We start from the raw sequence: 19,845 nt of genomic DNA, 5'->3' as shown, positions 1-19,845 counted from the left end.
CACCCTGTTGTTTAACAACAATCATCTAGCCTTTCTCACTTCCGTCTCCCATCTTTGCCCTGTGCTCACCATCTAGTCTCCACTGGGATGGCAGAAATTGCCTTCAGGCTCTAGCCATTGAGAAAGAGTCCCGCTCCAGGGCCATGCTAACCTCAGAGCAGAGTAGAAGCATTCTCTGGGACTCTAGTGGTCCCACCTGGCCCCTCCAGAGAACTGTATCTTACCTTTTAATGTTTGGCTTCAGTTGTTTTCTGGTGTCCAGAAGGATGACTATTTGTTTAGAGAGAGAGACATTTTTCACAGTGCACTGACCTGAAGCTGAGCATGGGGAAGTTGTTCTGGATACTCTGATGAATTCCTATCCTTTATCCCTTGGCATTTTATGCAAGTGTGAGGGGGTTCCAAGGAGATAAAAGTCATGGGCCAGGAGAGTTTTAGCTAGTATGATAGACTTCAAAATGCTTTTAAGACACCATGGTGTACAAATGACCGGCCCAAAGACGCCAACTGACATCCTAGAGAGAGCCTGGTGAAGTTCACCGGAGCGATCCCATTCACACCTGCTTTTCCCTGCATTTCTGTTTCATTCTTGGCTTTCATCCTCTGATTTGCACTTTGGCATTGGTCCTGAATTCCAGCCTTCTGGTTCTCCCTCTGAAAAAAGTCCTGGTGACTCTTATGAATGCCTATAACTTCCCCTGCTGTGCAACCAAACCCTGCTTCCCAGATCTTGGACAGAAACTAATGCTTAGCCACATACTCCTGTTACGGGCCCAGGGTGTGCTGGACTTATTTTCTATCATGTACTCTTCAAGCAGGGAATGATTGTCAGGACTTATTGGGGTTGCACCTTTGAAGTAGGTAAAAAAATAGAATTAATTATTTCTTATACTCACCCATTGACATCACATATTCTCGCACAATTGGGATCCAAAATATCCCTTCTAAGGTCCCTACAAAGGGAGTGATGGATGGGAAAATCCGAGCAATGCCAGTGGCCTCAGTGGCAAAGTTGATGAAGACACCAAAAGAGAGAACACCATGGGGGTGATTGGCAATGATGTAGTTGTGTTTGGGAGAAAGATCATGAGTCTTCACCAGCTGTTAGAGGGAGATGGAGTCAGAGCATTGGCTACAAAGAAGGAAGAAATGACGTGTGGACTAAAATCCCAGCAGGTAGCCTATGTTTCCCTTCGGGAGCCCCAAATCCCTGTTCACTAGGATGTCATCATTTTCATAGGACTGCCAGGGCTCACGATGGTCAGAGAGGCTGACCTGGCTTTGCCAGTGCAGGAAAGGCTGCCATCCACCTGTCTCCCCACCTGCCCATCCATCTCGGGTCCTTGCTTTGCATTATGACTTGGGGCCTTGACCTTCGCTGCTGACCACCAAAGCCTCTGAAGACATGGAACTGAGTAGGGAGCAAGAGTCTGGGCAACAGGAACTGAGGGCACCCCGAGGAAGAGTAGTCACCTTTACTGGGAAGTAATTTCGGAAATAAGTCCATAGGGTCCAGTTTCGTACCCAAGCTGAACGCCTGCCGCCTATGTATACAGAAGGGAAGGGAAAAGTCCGTAGGGCATTGTAGTCCCTCTACCTCTCCCAGAGGAGGAGAGTTCTGCCTGCAGTCCTCAGGTCACAGGAGGGGCCTCCTTCTGACACCTCAGAACTGTAAGTACTGTCCCTGAATCCAGTCCCCAAGACATAGGAAGCCCCTGCTCCTCTAGAGTTGACCAGAAAGGTGACAGGAAAATAGTCTGAGGCTGGGGGCACCTGCCCAGAGACCTCAACCTCATAATTCTTCCTCAGCTACCTGGTAGAGACCTCTGTCCCTGCTGAGCTTTGCTCTCCCTTCTCCTCCCCCCGTCCTTCGCCTCTCCCCTACCCTTGGTTCTCCCTCTCTCCCTCCACCTCCCTCTCCCTGTGCTTCCACTGTTGGCCCAAACAGGACGACCATTGTGCCCCTGTCTCTTACCTTGACTGTGGGTGTTCCAATCATAGGCGAGCCAGGCTAAGGAGAGCACAGCCAAGGACCAGAACTTACTGAACAGCAGAAAGTAGGGTATAAGGAGAATGGGAATAGCTCCTGAGGAGACACAAAGGATTCACGCCTTTCAATTCCCTTCAAGTTTTAGTACACCTCTCATAACCCCGGCCTCTGCTCTACACTACAGGAGCAGGGCTAGGCTGGTGTGGGACCCTTCTCTCCTTCTCCCCTCTTCCCCAACCCCTCGCCCTCCATTTGTCTCTGCTGTGGTCCAGGCAGGCCTCTGAGCCCCTGGATCTGGGTCTCCTTGATGGTCAAACTCTCAACTGAAGAAAGAGCAGAACCATGAAGTTGGGGTCAAAGGACAGCATGGCTTGCTGAATGGGAAGAAGAGTACATTGGGCTGGTAGCTGAATCCCCATTCTGGGACCTCTGGAAATTCTTTCTAAAAGCTTGAACCGCTTTCCTGTGCTGAACTGCTAAGTCTGCATATTCCAGCAGGGACGTTACCCGCAGTGTACAGGCTGTTTGATGCTGAAAAGTAAACATGGATTAAAAACTGCTCCACTTTGGGAGGCCGAGGCAGGTGGATCACAAGGTCAGGAGATTGAGACCATCCTGGCTAACACGGTGAAACCCCGTCTCTATAAAAATACAAAAAATTAGCGGGGCAAGGTGGCACACACTTGTAGTCCCAGCTACTCGGGAGGCAGAGGCAGGAGAATCGCTTGAACCCGGGAGGTGGAGGTTGCAGTGAGCAGAGATAGCACCACTGCACTCCAGCCTGGGCAACAGAGCAAGACTCCGTCTCGAAAAAACGAAACAAAACAAAACAAACAATAACAACAACAACAAAACTGCTCTACTAGGCCAGGTGCGGTGGCTCACTCCTATAATCTTAGCAATTTGGGAGGCCAAAGCGAGAGGACTGCTTGAACCTAGGAGTTTGAGACCAGCCTGGGTAACAAAGTAAGACCCTATCTCTAAAAAACCAAAAAAAAAACAAAAAACACAACAACAACAACAAAACCACTTTACTATGTTTATTTTGTTCCATTCAAAAGTGTCACGAAGGTTCAGAAGGGGAAGTCTGTGTTAGCAAATGACCATAGCAGGCTGTAACTGCGAACATGATACATCTTACAGCAGTGGGAATGAATTCCATTAAAAAAATCTGCATTCATGAGAAAGAGGGGCTGAGTATACATATGGTGAATAAAAAAGACTTAGCTAAGGGAATGACTTCTTTGACCAGGTACCATGTCATGGCAGATAAAAGTTTCAGGGAAGAAGAAACTCAGGAGTTACCTACCAGCTCTTTGTCTCTTGCATTTTGGACATAAATGAAAATAGCAGGAAAAGGCTGAGTGGACAGTGCTTTAAAAAGTCATGTTATGGAGTAGAAGAAACCTTTGTAATAAGCTGAATTGTCCTCATAAGCACTGGTCGAGATGGTTGTTGTAAGCATTCAAATTAGACAGGAAAGAGTGGTGGGAGGAGTTTTATGGGAAGCCTGTCATGGAGAAAAGCCTTGCTATCCATGCCCTTCATCAAAGAGGAGAGTAAATCTGCCAGTTAAGCTTCAGAAGAAAATTCAGATAAAGTTAAATAAGAATCATCACTAATTAAAGTTAGCTTAAGTGTATCATTTCCTTTATATTTTGTTTTAAATACATTTTGTTTGTATTCCCGCTATTTAGAAGAGAGCTTGGCACACAGTATGTGTTCAACAAATATCTGTAGACCGATTGAAAAAGAAATAAGAAAATGTTTTCTGTTTTCAGTAGTAAACTTGATGATTACTATTTAGTCAGCATGTATAGTGTTATTTAAATGTGATGTCATTTTAATAGCATAGACGGATTAGTTGTGTGCCTTTCATCTCATTTATCCACCAGTCCTAAAGGCGGTCTAAGAGCCCTTACCTGGGTAACACCGTCCCCCTTGTGGAACCTATTGGAACTGCAGGTATGACCCAGCAGGAGACCAAGAACGTTCTTTCAGAGCAAGGCTTCCAGACCCAGCCTGAGTGTCACTAGAGTCGTGCACAGTGACAAAAGTGGAATTTAAAGATATAGGAGAGGCCGGGCGCGGTGGCTCACGCCTGTAATCCCAACACTTTGGGAGGCCGAGGCGGGCGGATCACGAGGTCAGGAAATCGAAACCATCCTGGCTAACACGGTGAAACCCCGTCTCTGCTAAAAATACAAAAAGAAAAAGAAAAAAAAAAACTAGCCGGGCTTGGTGGCAGGCGCCTGTAGTCCCAGCTACTCGGGAGGCTGAGGCAGGAGAATGGCGTGAACCCAGGAGGTGGAGCTTACAGTGAGCCGAGATCGCGCCACTGCGCTCCAGCCTGGGCGATGAGCAAGACTCCATCTCAAAAATAAATAAATAAATAAAGATACAGGAGAAATAGAGGCCAAATGTGGAAGAGCTAAGTCTCATGGAAAAAGAGTTCCGTGACATAAAGCAAGGGTACCTGAGAAAGGAATGATGAAGAACAAGCATTTATGTATGTGTGACACTCCCTTAGTTATTATGGCCTTGACACCAGAAGATGGTTCCAATTTCTCTTGTCACGTACAAGTGAGGCGTCTTGGAGAGGGTTATCAAAGAGGAAGTTCACATAGGTAGGCTTCTAATTTAGTTTGTAGTGAAGATGGCCAAGCCATTCTAATATATGCGCACTGGGGAGGGAAGAAAAAAAGGAAAAAATTGAAGAAAAAACTAATATATGCGCATTGGTAGCTCATCATAATTTTAACTTGCATTTCTCTAATAGCTAGTGATGCGAAACAACTTTTCATGTGCTTGTCTGCTTTCTGCATATCCTCTTTGGTGAAGTGTCCATTCAAATCTTTTGCCCGTTTTTCTTTTTTTTTTTTTTTTTTTTTTGAGACGGAGTCTCGCTCTGTCGCCCAGGCTGGAATACAGTGGCCGGATCTCAGCTCACTGCAAGCTCCGCCTCCCGGGTTCCCGCCATTCTCCTGCCTCAGCCTCCAGAGCAGCTGGGACTACAGGCGCCCGCCACCTCGCCCAGCTAGTTTTTTGTATATTTTAGTAGAGACGGGGTTTCACCATGTTAGCCAGGATGGTCTCGATCTCCTGACCTCGTGATCCACCCGTCTCGGCCTCCCAAAGTGCTGGGATTACAGGCTTGAGCCACCGCGCCTGGCCTATGAGTTCTTTATCTATTTAAGAGATTAACCCCTTGTGAGATATGTGGTTTGCAAACATTTTCTTCCATTCTGTGGGTTGCCTTTTCATGTAGTTGATTGTTTCCTTTGCTAGGCAGAAGATTTTTAGTTTGAGGTATTCCTGCTTGTTTATTTTTGCTTTTATTTCCTGTGCTTTTGTTGTCATATCCAAAAAATCATTGCCAAGGCCAATGTCAAGGAGCTTTTCCCCTATATTTTCTTTTAGGAGTTTAATGATTTCAGGTCTTACATTTAAGTCTTTAATCCATTTTGAGTTAATGTTTGTGTATGTTGTAAGGTAAGAGTCTAGTTTCATTATTTTACATGTGGATGTCTAGTTCAACACCATTTATTGAAGAAACTATCCTTTTCCCATTGTGTATTCTTGGGACCTGTTTCAAAGATTAGTTGGCTATAAATGCATGGGATTATTTCTGGGCTATCTATCATATTTCACTGGTTTCTGTGTCTGTTTTTATGTCAGTACCATAGTGTTTTGATTACTATGGTTTTGTAATATAGTTTGAAATCAGGAAGTGTGATGCCTCTAGCTTTGTTTTTTTCTCAAGATTACTTTAGCTATTCAGGGTCTTTTGCTGTCTCATACAAATTTTAGGATTTTTTAATGTTTCTTCTAAAAATGTCATTGGAATTTTCATAGGGATCGTACTGGATCTGTAGATCACTTTGAGTAGTATAGACATGTTAATAATATTAATTTTTCCAATCCATGAACACAGGACATCTTTCAACTTATTTATGTCTTCTTCAATTTTTTTTCAATGTCTTACAGTTTTTGATATACAGATCTTTCACCTCCTAGGTTAAATTTATTCCTAAGTATTTTATTCCTTTTAATGATATTGTAAATTGAATTGTTTACTTTCATTTCTTTTTTGGATAGTTTATTGTCAGTGTATAGAAATGCAACTGACTTTTGGATGTTCATTTTATATCCTGACATTTTACCAAATTCATCTATTAGTTCTAACAATTTTTTGGTGGAGTCTAGAGTTTTCTATATAAGATTATGTCATCTGCTAACAGAGACAATTTAACTTCTTTCTTTCCAATTTTGGTGCCTTTTCTTTCTTTTTCTTGTGTAATTGCTCTTGGTAGGACATCCAGTACTGTGTTGAGTAGAAATGGCAGAATGAGCACCCTTGCCTTGTTTCTAATCTTAGAGGAAAAGCGTTCAGCTTTTCACCACTGTGTATGATGTTAGCTGTGGACTTTTCATATATGGCCTTTATTATGTTGAGATCCATTCCTTCTATGTCTAACTTGCTGAGAGTTTTTATCATGAAAAGATGTTAAATTTTGTCAAATGCTTTTTCTGCACCTATTGAGATGATCTTATGATTTTTATTCTTCTTCTGTTAATGTGGCATATTACATTTATTGACATATGCATGTTGAACCACCCCTGCCTCCCAGGGATAAATCCCACTTGATCATGGTGTATGATCCTTTTAATGTGCTGTTGAATTTGGTTTGCTAGTATTTTGTTGAGGATTTTTTGCATCTATGTTCACCAGGGATATGGGCCTGTAATGTTCTTTTCTTGTAGTATCCTTGCCTAGCTTTGGTATCAGGGTAGTGCTGGCATTGTAAAAGGAGTTTGGAAGTGCTCCTGCCTTTTCAATTTTCTGGAAGAGTTTGAGAAGGAATGACATTAATTCTTTTTTTCTTCTTTTGACACACAGTTTCACTCTGTTGCCCAGGCTGGAGTGCAGTGGCGCGATCTCGGCTCACTGCTCCCTGGTTCAAGCAATTCTTGTGCCTCAGCCTCCCGAGTAGCTGGGACTACAGGAGCATGCCACCATGCCTGGCTAATTTTTGTACTTTCAGCATGTTGGCCAGGCTGGTCTCAAACCCATCACGTTGGCCGAGCTGGTCTGGAACTACTGACCACCTATGAAGCTGTCTGGTCCTGGGCTTTTCTTTGTTAGGAGGTTTTTGATTATCGATTAAATCTCATCTGTCATTGATCTGTTTAGATTTTCTTCCTTCATAATGTATTCTTGGTAGGTTGTATGTGTCTAGAAACATATCCATTTCTTCTAGATTATCCAATTTGTTGGCGTATGATTGTTCATGGTAGTCTTTTATAACCTTTGTATTTCTGTGTTATCAGTTGTAATGTCTCCTCTTTTATTTCTAATTTTATTTATTTGATATTCTCTCTCTTTTTTCCTTGGTTAGTTTAGCTAAGGGTTTGTTACTTTTGTTTATCTTAGGGTTAATTTATTCTTTTTTTTCTAGTTTCATGGGATGTAAAGTTAGGTTATTGATTTGTGATATTTCTTTTTTCTTTATGTAGGTATTTATCATGATAAACTTTCCCCTCAGAACTATTTTTGCTGCATTCTCTAAGTTTTGGTTTGATGTGTTTCCATTTTCATATGCTTCAAGATACTCTTTGATTTCCACTTTTAACTCTAACATGAGATGAGACAAAAGTATTAAAAATAACTACAGCTGCAATAATTTTTTAATGGATACATGATATAAAAAGATGTAAAGTTAAAAGTGATTTACACACTACCATTTTGGATTTGATGATATATTTACCTTTACCAGTGAGTTTCATATTTTTATCTGTTTTAATATTGTTACTTAGTATCCTTTCGTTTCAACTTGAACACCTTTCTTTAGCATTTCTTGCAAGGTAGGTCTAGTCGTGATGAACTCCTTTAGCTTTTATTTGTCTGGAAATGCCTTTTTTTGTTGCTAGAGATGGGGTCTCATTTTGTTACCCATGCTGAAGCACAGTGGCATGCTCATAGCTCACTGAAGCTTTGAACTCCTGGGCTCAAGTGATCTTCCTGCCTTAGCTTCCCAAGTAGCTGGAAGTCCAAGTAGCTGGACATCACCATGCCTGGCTAATTTTATTAGTTTTATTTTTGCAGAGACAGAGTCTCACTATGTTGCCCCAGCTGGTCTCAAACTGGCCTTAAGCAATCCTCCCACCTCAGCCTCCCAACATGCTGGGATTACAGACATGAGCCACCATGCCTGGCTTTGAGAATGTCTTTATTGTTCCTTCATTTATGAATGACCACTTTGCTGGTTATAGTATTCTTCATTGGCAGTTTTTCATCTTTTAGCACTTTGAATGTATCATCCCACTCCCTCCTGGCCTGCAAGATTTCTGCTGAGAAGTGGGCTGATGAGGTTCCCTTGTATGTGATGCAACTCTTTTCTCTTAATGCTTTCAATATTCTCTTTTGTCTTTGACTTTTGACAATTTGATTATAAGGTGCTTCAGGATATTCTTCTCTGAGTTGATCTTGCTTGGGATCCTCTGAGCTTCATGAATCTTGATGTCCATTTCTTTCCTAGAATTTGTGAAGTTTCCAACCATTATTTCTTAAAATAAGCTTTCTGTTTCTTTCTCTCTCTTTTTCTTCTCCTAAATTATGGGACTCCCATAATTAGTAGATTCATTTGCTTATTGTGTCCCATAGGTTCCTTATGCTTTCTTCACTCATTTTCATTTTTTTCTTTTTTGTTTCTCTAATTGGCTAATTTCAAATTACCTATCTTTGTGTTACCCATTTCTTTCTTCTGCAGGATCAAGTCTGCTATTGAAACTCTTTCTTTTAGTTTTCAGTTCTGCCATTGTATACATCAGCTCGAGGATTTCTGTTTGGGTTCTTTTTATGGTTTTTATTTCTTTATTAAACTTCTCATCTCATTTATGTGTTGTTTTCCTGATTTTGTTTAGTTGTCTGTGTTCTCTCACAACTCACTGCACTTCAGGATGACTATCTTGAATTCTTCATCAAGCCTTTAATAGATCTCCATTTATTTGGGCTGTTACTGGAGCTATACTAGTTTACTTTGGTAGTGTCATGTTTGCTGGATTGTTTGTTATTTATGTAGCCTTTCATTGGTGTCTGTGCATTTCAAGGAGCAAATCAGTCTTTATAGACTGATTTCAGCAGGTTTATGGGAGGGCTTCTGCTAGGTCACTGGGTGGGTCGCTGGGCAGGCAGGACAGGCCCAGGACTGTGGCTGAGAAGGGATAGAACCAAGTCATAGGGCTGCCTCAAGGTCTATAGCCAAGACTGAGGCCTGCAGGCCTGCCTCCATGGGCATGGACAGGTGTGCCTCCTGCCAGGTTCCTGGGTGGACAGGACTGCTCTGGACAGTGTAATGGAGCTGGAGCCAAGTTATGGGGCTGTTTCAGGATCTGCTGTGGTACCAAGGTTAGCAAGCTTGCTTCCTATGGCACAGACAGGCACGACTCCCAGCAAGCCCCTGGGAAGGCATAATTGCTCCCATACCACAGCAGAGTGTGACCAGAGCTGAGTTATAAGGCTGCTTCAGGGTATACTACTGGGACCAAGATAGGCAGTCCTGTAACTTGAGGCACAGATGGTTGTGACTCCTCCTGGATGCCTTGGAAGATGATTTTGGTGGCAGAGTCAAGGCCAAATGGCATTGTAGCTGAGTTTACAGGAAGATGAGACTATTTCCAGGTCTGTAACCTTCATCACGGTTAACAACCCTGGGTGTGGGTCTGCCCTCTCAAAACAGCCTTCCTTGGTGTTGGACTCTACTAGAGTTTTGCAGCATCCTACCTGGGTCCAAAATTCCCACAAAGATACTTTGGTCCACGGATGGCTGCCAAATTCTTGTTGCTCTGGAGAGATGTGATGGACTTCCCATTCACCATCTTGTTGATGTCATACTTGAGTCAATTTTTATAGAGCCTGAAGTTTGGGTCAAAGTTCATTTTGCCACATACGGACATCAAATTTTCCTACACCATTCCTTGAAAAGACTTATTCATCCTCCATTGAATTGCTTTTTCATCTTTGTCAAAAATCAATTGACCATATTCGTGTGTTTATTTCTTGACTCTCTTTTCTGTTCTGTGGATCAATATATCTATTTCTTGACAAATACGTCACTGTCTTGATTGCTGTAGTCTTATACTAAGTCTCAAAATCAGATGGTATAATTCCTTTAACTTTATTCTTTCTCAAAATTGTTTAGTTATTTGTAGTTTCTTTGTTTTTCTATATAAACTTTTGAATCAGCTTGTTTATTTCTACAAAAATTCTTGATGGAGGTTTTTAAATTAAGCTTTTTATTCTGACAAAACAAGATTATTTTAATAAAGTCTTGTATAATCTTCATCTACATCTACCCATTGTCAACATTTTACATTTGATTTATCTTTAAATGTAAAAATGTAAGTATATACATATGTTTGTATTTGAGAATACATCACAGAAATTATAACCTTTGGCTTCTAAATACTTTAGCATGTATTTTGCAAGAAAAACGATATTCTCTTCCCTTATAGCACCCACAATGCTATTACTGAATTTGGGAAATTTAATATTTTTGCAAAACTATTACCTAATATACCCTGGCTGTGATTTTTACTTGAATTGCATTATACTTATAGATCAGTCTGGGGAGAATTGGCGTCTTTACTCTGTTGAATCCTCGAATCTGTGAACATGGTATGTCTCTAATTATTGAGATCTTTTCTTTTATTCATCAGCATTTTACAGTTTTTAGCCTATGAATCCTGTATGGTTTATTAGATTTATTCCCAAACGTTTTATTTTTGAAGATATTGAAATGGTATTGTTTTTTAAATTTCCGTTTTCAATTCTTCTCTGCTAGTATATAGAAATGTGATTACTTTTTATGCATGATCTTGTATCCTGTGACTGGCTAATCTCATTTGTTAGTTCTTGGAGGTTTTTGTTTTATTTAAAGTAGAGTCCTTGGGATTTTCCTTACAGACTATCATGTCATCTACAAGTATGGACAGTTTTATTTCTCATTTTTTCCTATCTGTATGCATTTATTTCTTTTTTTCTTTTTGCCATATTGCATTTGCTAGGGCTTTTAGTATACTGTTGAATACAAGTGGTGAGAATGGACATCCTTGCTTTGTTTCTAATCTTAGGGAGAAAGCATTTCGTCTTTCATGATCAAGTGCGATGTTAACTGTAGGGTTTTTTTTTTTTTTCTTTTTTTTTTGTAGATGCCCTTTATCAGGTTGAGGAAGTTCCCTTCTATTCCTAGTTTGCTGAGAGATTTTATCATGATTAAGTGTTGAAGTTTGTCAATTGATATGATTACGTGGGGTTTTTTCATGCTTAGATGGTTAATATGGTAGTTTACATTGATTTATTTTCAAATATTTACACTTGCCTTCTTGGATAAAGGCCACTTGGTCACGGTGCATTATTCTTTGTAATGTATTGCTGGATTCAATCTGTTAATATTTTGTTGCTTTTTTCATTTATATATATGAGGGATCTTAGTCTATAGTTTTCTTTTCCTTTTTTTGTACTATCTTTGTCTGATTTTGGTATCAGGATGTGGCCAAGTAAATGAGTTGGGAAATGTTCCTTTCTCTTAAGTTTTCTCGCAGAGATTTCATAGAATTCGTGATATTTCTTCTGTAAAATGTTTGTAGAATTTGCTGTTGAAACCATCTGGGTCTGAAAATCTCTTTTTGGAAGGTTTTTAACCTTCTAAAATTAAGATTATAGTGATGGGTTATTTATTTCATGTTAGGTGAGTTTTGACTGATTGTGGTTGTCAAGGAGGTCTCCAAATATAATTGCTAATTTGTCAGTTTTTCTTTTTAGAGCCATCAGTTTTTGCATCATGTATTTTGAAATTCTATCATTTGAGGCACACACATTTAGGATAGTTGTTTTCTTGGTGAATCATCCCATTTATCATTACATAGTGTCCCTCTTTATCCCTGATCCTGACTTTAAAAAAAGTTAAACCTGTATAGCCTCAAATGGCTAATGATTACTAGCTTAAGTTAAAAATGGTACCAATATGACCTAAGTGGGTCCTTTCTTCAAATCATCTCTGATTCCTCTCACTTGCTCACTTATCCCATAGATTAATAGCCAATATCTATTGTACACTTATCATGTAAAACTAAGCGTTTCACGTGGCATAGTTTATTTACTCTTCATAAAGACCCCATGAGAACAGTAATCATTATCATTTTGTGGATGAGGACCTGAGGTTCAGAGTGGTTAAATAGTTCCAAAATTACACAGCTAGGAGGTAAGTGAACCAGGGCTGAGAACCAAGATTGTCTTACTCCAGAGACTGTACCCTTAACCACCAAGCTCTAGCTGTTACTTCCATTTAGTCAGGTACCAATTCTTGCCACTTCTGCCTTCCAGATCTCTTTCAAATTATTCTATTTCCCACCTCTATGCTACCACTTGCTCAAAGCCACCATTCTCTCTCACCTAGATGACCACCAGTGTCTTCTAAATAGGCTGCCTGCTTCCATTGGAGCCATGACCCAGCCAGTGCATTAAATGCAAGTCTGTCTCTGTCACTCTATAGCACGTAGCCAAGGACATGGCTGGTTTGTCAAACAGGCATATCTGTGGCTTTATGATTACCTACTGTTAACTATGATAACCTATTAAGTTAACTATAAATATAAGAACCTGTGGGAGTATATGGTAATTTAACAATTCAACAATTAACGTGGTTTCCTGTGGCCCTTAGGATCAAGTCCGGTCTCCTAACCCTGGTTTAGAAGGATTAGGAGATCTTGGTGATCTAGGCCCTGGCCACCACCTTGTCCTTTGCATTCCACCATGCTATTCTTTCAGCTCCTTCAAGTGCTCTCTAGCTTCAGGGCTTCTCTGCATGCAGTCCCCTTTGCCTGGAAAACTCTCTCTTCAGCCCTTTGTCTGGCTAGTTCCTATTCATCTTTCAGGCCTCAAGATAAATGCCATAGGTTCAATATTTTTAGGCCATCTTTGACTTCTTTCCCTTTCCAAAAAAACCCAAAACAAACAAACAAACAAACAACAACAACAAAACCTCTTCTATCCATCTTCCTGTCTCTGTCCCCATTGCCACTGCTATGGTCCAAGACTTGATTTTTTTCTAGTCTGGACTGCAGTATTTTGTCTGCCCTTCAGCTACTGCTTTCTTTCCCTCCAATCCATTTTCCACACCTCTGCCAGAAATTTTTAAAAAGCACAATCACATAATGTTGTTTGCTTTCCCTAAAACCATCAATATTTTCCAACTGCTGACAGAATAAAGTCTGAACACATTGGCCTGGTATTCAAGGCCCTCACTGGCCTAGCCCCATATATCTTCCTAGCCTCATCTCTCAGTGCCTGTACTCACATTCCTTATGCTGCAGCCTAGTATTTCTCAAAGTGTTTCTCAGCCTAGTGTTCCCATGCTCTGTAGGGACATTAGATGATCCAAGGTGGTATATGGATAAAAAGTTATTTGAATGCCTAGAGAATAAAAGCAAATTCATGGTAGCAATATAAAATTTCCTGTTAAAATACATTAATTTAGGCTACAGAGATGACTTAATTTGAAGGAAAAGTATGTTAAGTAATAATAGCATGGGTGGTACACACCTGTGGAAAGAGCCAGAAGGTGGGACACAAATGGCTAAAGTATGGGAAACAGGGGCCCGACCACCTTTGTCTACTTCCCATTCCCTCAATTCACCATGTAATTCACATTTCTGTGCCTTTGATGATGCTGTTCCCTTATTTTTATTACTCTGTTTCCAACTTTCTGCTTATCAAAATTCTCTCAGGCTTTAAGGATTAGCGCAAATGACACTTCCTTGTGATATCTTTGCTCATCTCCTGGTCAGAATTAAGGACTGCCTCTTCTGCACACTCCCAAGACACTACTCGTGCTTCCTTCTGGTTCTGGTCCATTTTGTTTGATTGTGTAATTAGTACCTCATATGTCTGTTTCTCTCCCTATCAGACAGTAAGCTTCTTAAAAACAGCCTTTAGCACAGTGCCAAGCACAAAGAGATAGCTTATGATAATTATTCATTACATTGAATTGTAGTAAAGGAAGAAGTTCGATTTCAAAATTCTCCAAGTTGCAGGTGAAAGTTAATAGGAAGAGAAACCACCAATGCCCTTATTCCAAACAAGGAAAGGCCTTCTGAAGTTATAAGGTGTGCATGTGTGTGTAAGGATATAGGCAACGAATTATTTTCAGTGTAAGGTGAAAGCCTATAAATCTTATGGGTGAAAACATTATGTTTCATGTTTCGGGGCAATGACCTAAATCTCAATGTTGGCAATGCTTGCCAAATCTAGTCAGTTGGCTCAATGCCTTCAGAAATTAAAAAAACAAAAAAACAAAACAAAAGGGTAGTTTGTCAAAGAGGAATCCTGTAGCTTTGTGATTACTTGTTGGATCCAAATAAACTATCAATATAAGAACTTGTAGGAGTGACAGGTAATTTAAAAATTCAATAAACATTGATGAGCCTACCTCATATGAAATCTCTATGTTAAAAGCCATGGGGACAGGGTTGGGAACTGGAAAGAGGAGGGTGAAGGGAGTAAATATGGAAATGATGAAAAGAATGCATGCATGGTCCTTGATACCATGTATTGACCATTTGTTGTGAAAGGCACTCTATTCAGCACTTAATGTATATTATCTCATTTAATGTTCTTGCAATCCTCATAGGCGGATAATTTTATTATCTCATTTTACAGATGAAGAAACTGAGAATCAGAGAGATCATGTATCTTTACTCCAAGCTGTAGGAAAAAAGTAGATAGCATTTGTTGCATCTTCATTGTGTGCCAATAACTATTTTAAGTACCTCATGTGTATTAACTCATATTAATACATGTGGAAAACAAAATTCCTGTCTTCCAGAAGCTCTGGGTTTCTTGTGAAAGGTAAGGTTCAGAGTTGAATTTTGGAGAAAAGGTAGGATTTTTGTCAGATGGCTTGGTAGAGGAAGGGTCCTCCATGCACAAAGAAGAACTCGAACAAAGGCCAAGAGATGGGAGAGTCCAAGGCCCGTGAGTAACATCATTACCTGCAAAAACACAGGCAGCCTAAGGAAGCCGTGGTACAGGAGATGAAGCTGGGAAGGAAACTGGAAAGATTAGGCCTGATGCTGAAGGGAATGAGTAGCCAGTAAAGGTTATTAAGCAGAGAGCAGAAGAGTAGCATGATCGTGTCTGTTTCAGGAAGATAATCTGGAATAACTGTGAGAGCAAGAGAAACTATAGGCAAAGAGATCAGCTAAGAGTTTTGGCATTCAGATGAAAGCCAGTGGGAACCTAAAATAGGCTACCATTTCACATAGCAATTTGAAAGTCACCAAGGAGGTAGAATTTTCAGCCCAACACAGCTGATTTGATGCTGGGGTGATGGAAGGGGATTAATGAAAGATGCCGTGATGGGGTATGTGGGAATGCTGGGAACGCATCAAAGTCTAGGCCGGGCGTGGTGGTTCACTCCTGTAATGCCAACATTTTGGGAGGCCAGGGCAGGAGGAGCACTGGAGTCCAGGAGTTTGAGACCAACCCAGGCAACATAGTGAGACCTCATCTCTACAAAAAAATTTTAAAATTAGCCGAGCATGGTGGTGCACACTTGTAGTCCCAGCGACTCGGGAAGCTGAGGCGGGAGGATCGCTTGAGCCCAGGAGTTTGAGGCTGCAGTGAGTTATGATCATGCCACTGCACTCCAACCTGGGAGACAGAGCGAGACTCTGTCTCAAAAAAGAAAAAGAAAGAAAGAAGAAAGAAAGAAAAAGAAAGAAAGAGAAAGGAAGAAAGAAAGAAAGAGAGAAAGAGAGAAAGAAAGAAAAAGAAAGAAAGAAAGAGAGAAAGAGAGAGAGAAAGAAAGAAAGAAAGAAAGAAAAGAAAGAAAAAGTCTCTATCTGCTTTAGTTATCATTTTTCCTGAAGATGCAATAAAGTCAGTGTCTAAGGTGTCTGCCTCAAAGGAGTGGTTGTCACTCCTCTGTTGATCAAGTGGCAAGGTTGGCAGTATCTTATCAGGTGTGGTGGTTGGGCTCCAAGTAGTCAATTTTGGTAGTTGAAAGGAAGAAAATTAACATGTATTGAGGATTTTCTCACCTCAGAGATCTCTGGAACAGTCTTGAGAGGCAGGTACTATGCTGTTTCTGTTATGGTACAGGGTGAATGACTTACTTGCTCAAGGTCACATAGAAAGTAACAGAGACTTACTTGCATAAGGTCTCATAGCAATTAAGTGACAGACTGGTCTTTCTGACTCTGAAGACTGTGTTCTACTTTTATTTATTTCTTTTGAGACAGGGTCTCGCTTTATTACCCACGCTAGAGTGCAATGACGTGATCACAACTCACTCTAACCTTTACCTCTTAGGCTCGAATGAGTCCCCCATTTCAGCCAGCACAATAGCTGGGACCACAGGCAGGCACCACCATGCCTGGCTAATTTTTTGATTTTTTTTTTTTTTTTTTTCTGTAGAGATAGAGTCTCACTCTGTTGCCCAGGCTGGTCTCAAACTCCCAGGCTCGAGTGATCCTCCCACCTCGGCCTCCCAAAATGTTGGGATTACAGACATGAGCCACTGCACCCAACCTGTTCTATTTTTTACAGTACCAGAAACCAGAGAAAGAGGGCAGGCCCACACACCCAGAAAGGATGTCCAAGGGAGAAAAGAAAGAGTAAGAGTGAAAATAAAGATTTCTGCTGAGGAAGAAGAAATCTGGAAGACCTTCAAGTTAGTGTCAAGCTTGATCTTGCGTGAAATATAATGATGATAAGAAAGAGCTCCTGTTCTCATGGAGCTTATTGGGTAGAGGGCACAAAAGATATAATGGCTGCTCCCCAGCCTATTCTTACAAAGTGCTCTAGACTTTCAGAGGCGATGTAGTCTTGGGTTGTCTGGAAAATGTACAGAGAAGATATGATTTGAGTAATATCTAAAAGGAGGCGCTGTCCCTGGAGAGTCCAGGAAGAGCTATCATGCCGTCTTTCCAGTGGCAGGAGTAGTAGGAGTAGTGGGAGCAGAGGTGAAGGAATGGGAGAGTCGATTTCCTGTTTGTTTAGTGAATAGATTACCTGGAACGCAAGGCAATCATGTAGGGAAGAGTAGGAGGATGAGCTGGCAACGGGTTAACACCAGAGAGTGGAGGAAGACTTTGAATGCCCAGTCTGACACCTTTATACATCACCGCATAGGCAATGGGAAACCACTGACTATTTTTGAGCAGGAGAGGGATGTAATCAAAGATGCTTTTGAGATGGTGACTCATGCCTGTAATCCCAGCACTTTGGGAGTCTGAGGCAGGTGGATCTGAGGTCAGGAATTCGAGACCAGCCTGGCCAACATGGCAAAACCCTGTCTCTACTAAAAATACAAAAAAAAAAAAAAAAAAAAAAAAATTAGCCAGGTGTGGTGGCACATACCTGTAATCCCAGCTACTTAGGAGGCTGAGGCTGGTGAATTGCTTGAACCTGGGAGGCAGAGGTTGCAGTGAGCTGAGATTGCCCCACTGCACTCCAGCCTGGGCAACAGAGTAAGACTCCATCTCAAAAAAAAAAAAAAAAAAAAAAAAAAGGATGCTTTCGAAAGACCTCCAGAAGCAGGCACTGGAATAGATTGGAGAGGGTGGAGATCAGAGGTTAGACGATCAGGAAAAAGAATATTGAGATAGTTGAGGGGGATGGTGATACAAGCCCAGAAGAGATGAGGGAAAGCCATCCTCTGAATGAAAGCTGGCCCTGAGAGGGGCTGTCAGAGCCACAGCCTAATTCTAAGGACATGAATATTTGTATTCCAAATCTCCTCCAAGCCATTTTCTCATTCCTCTCTTCTTGCTTCCTCCCTCCTTCTTGTCCCTCTGCCTTTTCTCCATTTTCTCTATTTCCTCCCCATTACTTCCAGTAATGCTCCGTAATCAGCTATGATTCTGAACATCATTTGGGAAGGAGGGGAAGCACTGAGGGAGGCTCTGAGCAAGATAGAAGGAAGGAAGGAAAGAAGGTGAGAAAGAAAAAGAAGAAGGAAGGGTGGAAGGCAGACATTTCTGTAGGAGCATTTCCCATGAACCAGGCTGAGAGAATAGGGACACAGACTTAGAGGGATTGCAGTACTTGTTTGGAGTCACACAGCTAATTGCCATCTAAGTCTGATGAACTCCAGAACTCATGTCCTGTTTGCCATGCCACGGTGACTCCCTTTCCTGTCTCCCCTGATCTGTTCAACTTGTATAATATTTTCTTATTCTGATACCCTAATATCACTTTGTCACGGCTCTTTCACTCACCACAGTCTGTCTTACATTATAGTGATCTGTGTATGTGTCCAGCACTGGCACATAAAATGGGGACAATGGTTGAATGAATGATTGGTTTATCTCTGTTACTAGATAGTAAAGAGCCTGTAAGGATCTCATAGCAAGCACAGCCCAAGATCTTATCATTAGTATTTACTCTATAACTGTTGGATTGAACATATTTGAATGTCTTAGGCACCTGTGTGGGCATCACGCCCTGTTGGACACTGAAGCTACCTTGGTAACTTTCAAGACCCAGGATTTATGTTGTAATTTCTAGCATAATCACTAAAAGAACAGAAACAGGACGTATAGCACCTGAACAAGAAGAGAAAGACAAATGGAATGGTAAAGCTAATCAGTCTAAAAGAAGTCAAATCAAATGGCCAACAAGCACACGAAAAGATGCTCAGCATTATTGATCATCAGGGAAATGTGAAGCAAAACCACAATGAGATATCATCTCACACTCATTGGGATGGCTATTATTTAAAAAACAGAAAATAAGAAGTATAGGTGAGGATGTGGGGAAATTGAAACTCTTGTGCACTGTTGGTGGGAATGTGAAATTGTGCAGCCGTTAAGGAAAACAGGATGGCAGTTCCAAAAAAAAAGTAAAAACAGAATTACTGTGTGATCCAGGAATTCCATTTCTGGGTGTATATCAAAAGCATTGAAAGCAGAGTCTCAGAGATGTTCGTACATCTATATTCATAGCAACGTTACTCACAATAGCCAAAATGTCAAGGCAACCTAAATGTCCATCAGTAGATGAATGGAAAACAATACGTGGCATATCCACACAAGGCACTGTATAACTCAGCCTTTCAAAGGGAAGAAATTCTGACACATGATACCACATGGGTGAGCCTTAAAGCCATTATACTAAGTAAAATAAGCCAATCATGAAAGGACAAACACTGGAATAATAATTCCAATTATATGAGGTACCTAGAATAGGCAAATTCATAGAGACAGAAAGCAGAATGGTGGTTTCCAGGGGCTGGAAGGAGGGGAAATTAGGGAGTTATTGTTTAACGGATACAGAATTTCAGTTTGGGAAGATAAAATTCTGAAGATGGATGGTGGCCATGCATTGTGAATGTACTTAATGGCATGTACTCAGAGCACACTTAGAAATAGTTAAAATGGTAAATTTTATGTTCTAGGTATGGTACCACAATAAAAATAACTTTTAAAAATGAAGGTGAAAAAAGTCCCATTTATTCTTTTTTTAATTATTTTTAAAATTTTTTAATTTTTAATTTTGTTTGAGACAGAGTCTTGCTCTGTCACCAGGCTGGAGTGCAGGGGTGCGATCTTGGCTCACTGCAACCTCCGCCTCTCGGGTTCAAGTGGTTCTCCTGCCTCAGCCTCCCGAGTAGCTAGGACTACAGGCGCATGCCACCACACCCAGCTAATTTTTGTATTTTTAGTAGAGATGGGGTTTCACCATGTTGGCCAAGATGGTCTCGAGCTCTTGATCTTGTGACCCGCCCGCCTCAGCCTCCTGAAGTGCTGGGATTACAGGCGTGAGCCACCACACCCGGCCCCATTTATTCTTA

At 41.0% G+C, this 19,845-nt stretch overlaps 1 protein-coding gene across 1 annotated transcript in view; it reads right to left on the bottom strand.

Annotated features, from left to right (window-relative positions):
• DGAT2L6 (diacylglycerol O-acyltransferase 2-like 6) overlaps positions 1–19,845 on the bottom strand; it is a 33,765-nt gene that overhangs the window by 4,010 nt on the left and 9,910 nt on the right. The window contains exons 2-4 of the mRNA XM_011992010.1: positions 1,976–2,086; positions 1,474–1,544; positions 897–1,101 (exon numbers count right to left, since the gene is read on the bottom strand). Coding sequence (XP_011847400.1) covers positions 897–1,101; positions 1,474–1,544; positions 1,976–2,086 — 387 coding nt within the window. The remainder of the gene's footprint in view (positions 1–896; positions 1,102–1,473; positions 1,545–1,975; positions 2,087–19,845) is intronic.

The sequence above is a fragment of the Mandrillus leucophaeus genome, unplaced genomic scaffold (assembly GCF_000951045.1).
Source record: "Mandrillus leucophaeus isolate KB7577 unplaced genomic scaffold, Mleu.le_1.0 Scaffold401, whole genome shotgun sequence".
Lineage (NCBI taxonomy): Eukaryota > Metazoa > Chordata > Mammalia > Primates > Cercopithecidae > Mandrillus > Mandrillus leucophaeus.
This window is presented reverse-complemented; position numbering and strand designations above follow the sequence as displayed.